This window comes from Montipora capricornis, chromosome 12 (genome assembly GCF_036669925.1).
Source record: "Montipora capricornis isolate CH-2021 chromosome 12, ASM3666992v2, whole genome shotgun sequence".
Lineage (NCBI taxonomy): Eukaryota > Metazoa > Cnidaria > Anthozoa > Scleractinia > Acroporidae > Montipora > Montipora capricornis.
Window position 1 is genome coordinate 21,241,817 of NC_090894.1, and position 2,500 is coordinate 21,244,316.

The 2,500-nt window shown below is 36.3% G+C and overlaps 1 protein-coding gene across 1 annotated transcript in view; it reads left to right on the forward strand.

Moving 5' to 3' along the window:
* The window catches only part of LOC138027983 (apocarotenoid-15,15'-oxygenase-like), a 15,477-nt gene that overhangs the window by 7,183 nt on the left and 5,794 nt on the right, over positions 1–2,500 (forward strand). Inside the window, exon 5 of the mRNA XM_068875615.1 lies at positions 1,439–1,750. Coding sequence (XP_068731716.1) covers positions 1,439–1,750 — 312 coding nt within the window. The remainder of the gene's footprint in view (positions 1–1,438; positions 1,751–2,500) is intronic.

The following is a 2,500-nucleotide window of genomic DNA, read 5'->3' on the forward strand; positions in this document are numbered from 1 at the left end:
AACAGTTCTGTAGCATTAAACGATGGTTACTCGTGAAACCTAAACTTGTGTAAAGTCATATATATATATATATATATATATAGTAAAATCCAACTAGTGGTCTATTATCAATGCTGCGTTTTGATTTGTTGAGCTACTAGTAGGCTATTTGTTATAGCCCACTATTGACTCAGAGCCCATTCGGGCTCGAGGAATAATTGTTAAATATATATATATATATATTCACCATGATATCAATCAGTTATACAATGGGAGTTGATAATGTAAATTGGACAGCGTACAGAGATTCTAAAAGATGCAGTTTCGAACGTTAGCCGTTCGTCAGAGAGAATGTAGGACAAAGGGCTTACGCTCGAGAAGTCAGCTTTTAGAGTCTCTGTACGGTGGCCAATTTACATTATCAACTCCGTTGATAAACCAAATTTTAGTTATACAATGTAGGCTACCAATATTGTTATGTACATGATTGTATAATTATAAGCACTTTGATTCAGGCAATTAAAAGGAAGAGAGATGACAGAGAATGAGTGAACCTTAAATGTAAGTTATACAGAGTCCTGACCCCAGTCTGCGCAAAGACCCAACCAAGCCTCAAAGATCAGTGTGATGCTTATAAACCCTTTGACGTCCAAACCAGCCTAAACCGGCCAGACGTAGTATTTTACTCTGTCTAACGCCAGACGATTTTACTCGTCAATGGGGAACCCCTGGGAGTCAATGGGTTAACAAGTAACCATTGGCTACGTCTACCACCCCAATCCAATTATTCCCTCTGAGGTGCCGGATTGCAGAATATTAATATCAAAAATGATTTGATATTTCGCTATTTTGATAATTTTTATTATTACCTTGATATTTTGATATCATCATGATATTCTGATATTCTTATATCACCATGATATTTTGATATTATCATGATATTTTCATATTCCAATATTTGCATGACACATAAATATAGAATATACCTTGTTCCTTAATCCTTGAGCCAAAAGAAGCTAGAAGATAATGTCATGATATATCAAAACATCAAACCACATCACCTATCAATAATTATTGCATGATGACCCTAGCAAAGACTTCATATTTTGATATTATCATGATAATTATATCAAAATATCAAACCTCACTAAATACCACTTGACCCTAATAAGACTTGATATTTTAAAGCTTTTTTGATATTTTGATATTATATCATGAGATCTTGACGCAGATTCAAGTACCTCTGCAGAATATCAAAATATCATTGACTTTTGTCAGTATCAAAATCTCATGATTTAAAAAAACCTTCCTGGAAATTTGATATATCAAAAGTGATACGACCTATGAATATTTTGATATTCTGCAATACCGCACCTCACTCTCCATTACACTGGTATAAATATAAAGCATATACCTTTCTATTTGATGTTAATTTTCCTCTTTGTTTCTTTTTTTTCAGATTTTCCATTTTGGTACTGCTCAGCAAACAGGAAGCAAGATTGAATTTTGTGCTGTGTGTTTGGACACCAAATTTGATATGACATTTGACAGTAAGGTGTGGCTTTCTAATGCCTCTGTTTCGCCAGGCCTGGCTTATAAATTCACAATCGATCTTGCAGCCAGTCGTTGTACGCGGACACAAGTTGATCGTGCAAGTGTAGAATTCCCGAGCACACACCCTTACAGGAATGGAATGCAAGGAACTCGGTTTAACTACTTCATGGCTTGTGACAGGCCAGGATTTAACCTACCATTTAGAGACATAGTTAAGGTAAGAAAACTGGTACACTCCTGGCCCCAGTTGTTCAAAAGGTGGATAACGGTATCCACTGGATAAATCACTATCCATTGGATAAAGCAATATTGGTTTCCCTATGACTTACCCTCTGGATAGCCATTTATCCGGTGGATAGAGTTATTCATCGTTTCAACACCTGGAGCCTGGGAAATTCAAAACTGGTAATGATAATGGGAGAGGATTCAGAGCAACACAGATTAGAAACTTAAGGTGTCAAGTGGAATGTCAATCAGTTATGCCAATATTGAGGTCTATTTGTTACAGCTTGATGAAAGTTTATTGTAACTGGCTTACTCAGCGAATCTTTCTTGTTTATTTAAGACCATTAAATACATGTAGGCAAGAGAAAACTTCTGTTGTTGCATCCATCTCACTAGCTTTGCAAATATACTTACATTTACCAAAAATTGTGCAGTTGTTTAACAATATTACATGAGCAGATTGGACCATGAGATGGGGGGCAGTGCTACAGGGATTCCAAGAAATGCTACTTGAGGTTTTGTTCCTACCACACTGTTTGTGAAGCAAACGTTCTTGAGACAATTAGCAGCTGAAGAAAATTCAATGATAAAAATCATCAAATTCTTAGCTGGTTCCTGTAATTACATACCTGTATGCCTAGCAGGAGCCTATCAAGTGGGTGGCTGGATGTCATTGTTGGGCTTAGAAACTATCAGTATATCAATAGGCATTAACAAAACACCCTAGCATTCAGTGGGTCTA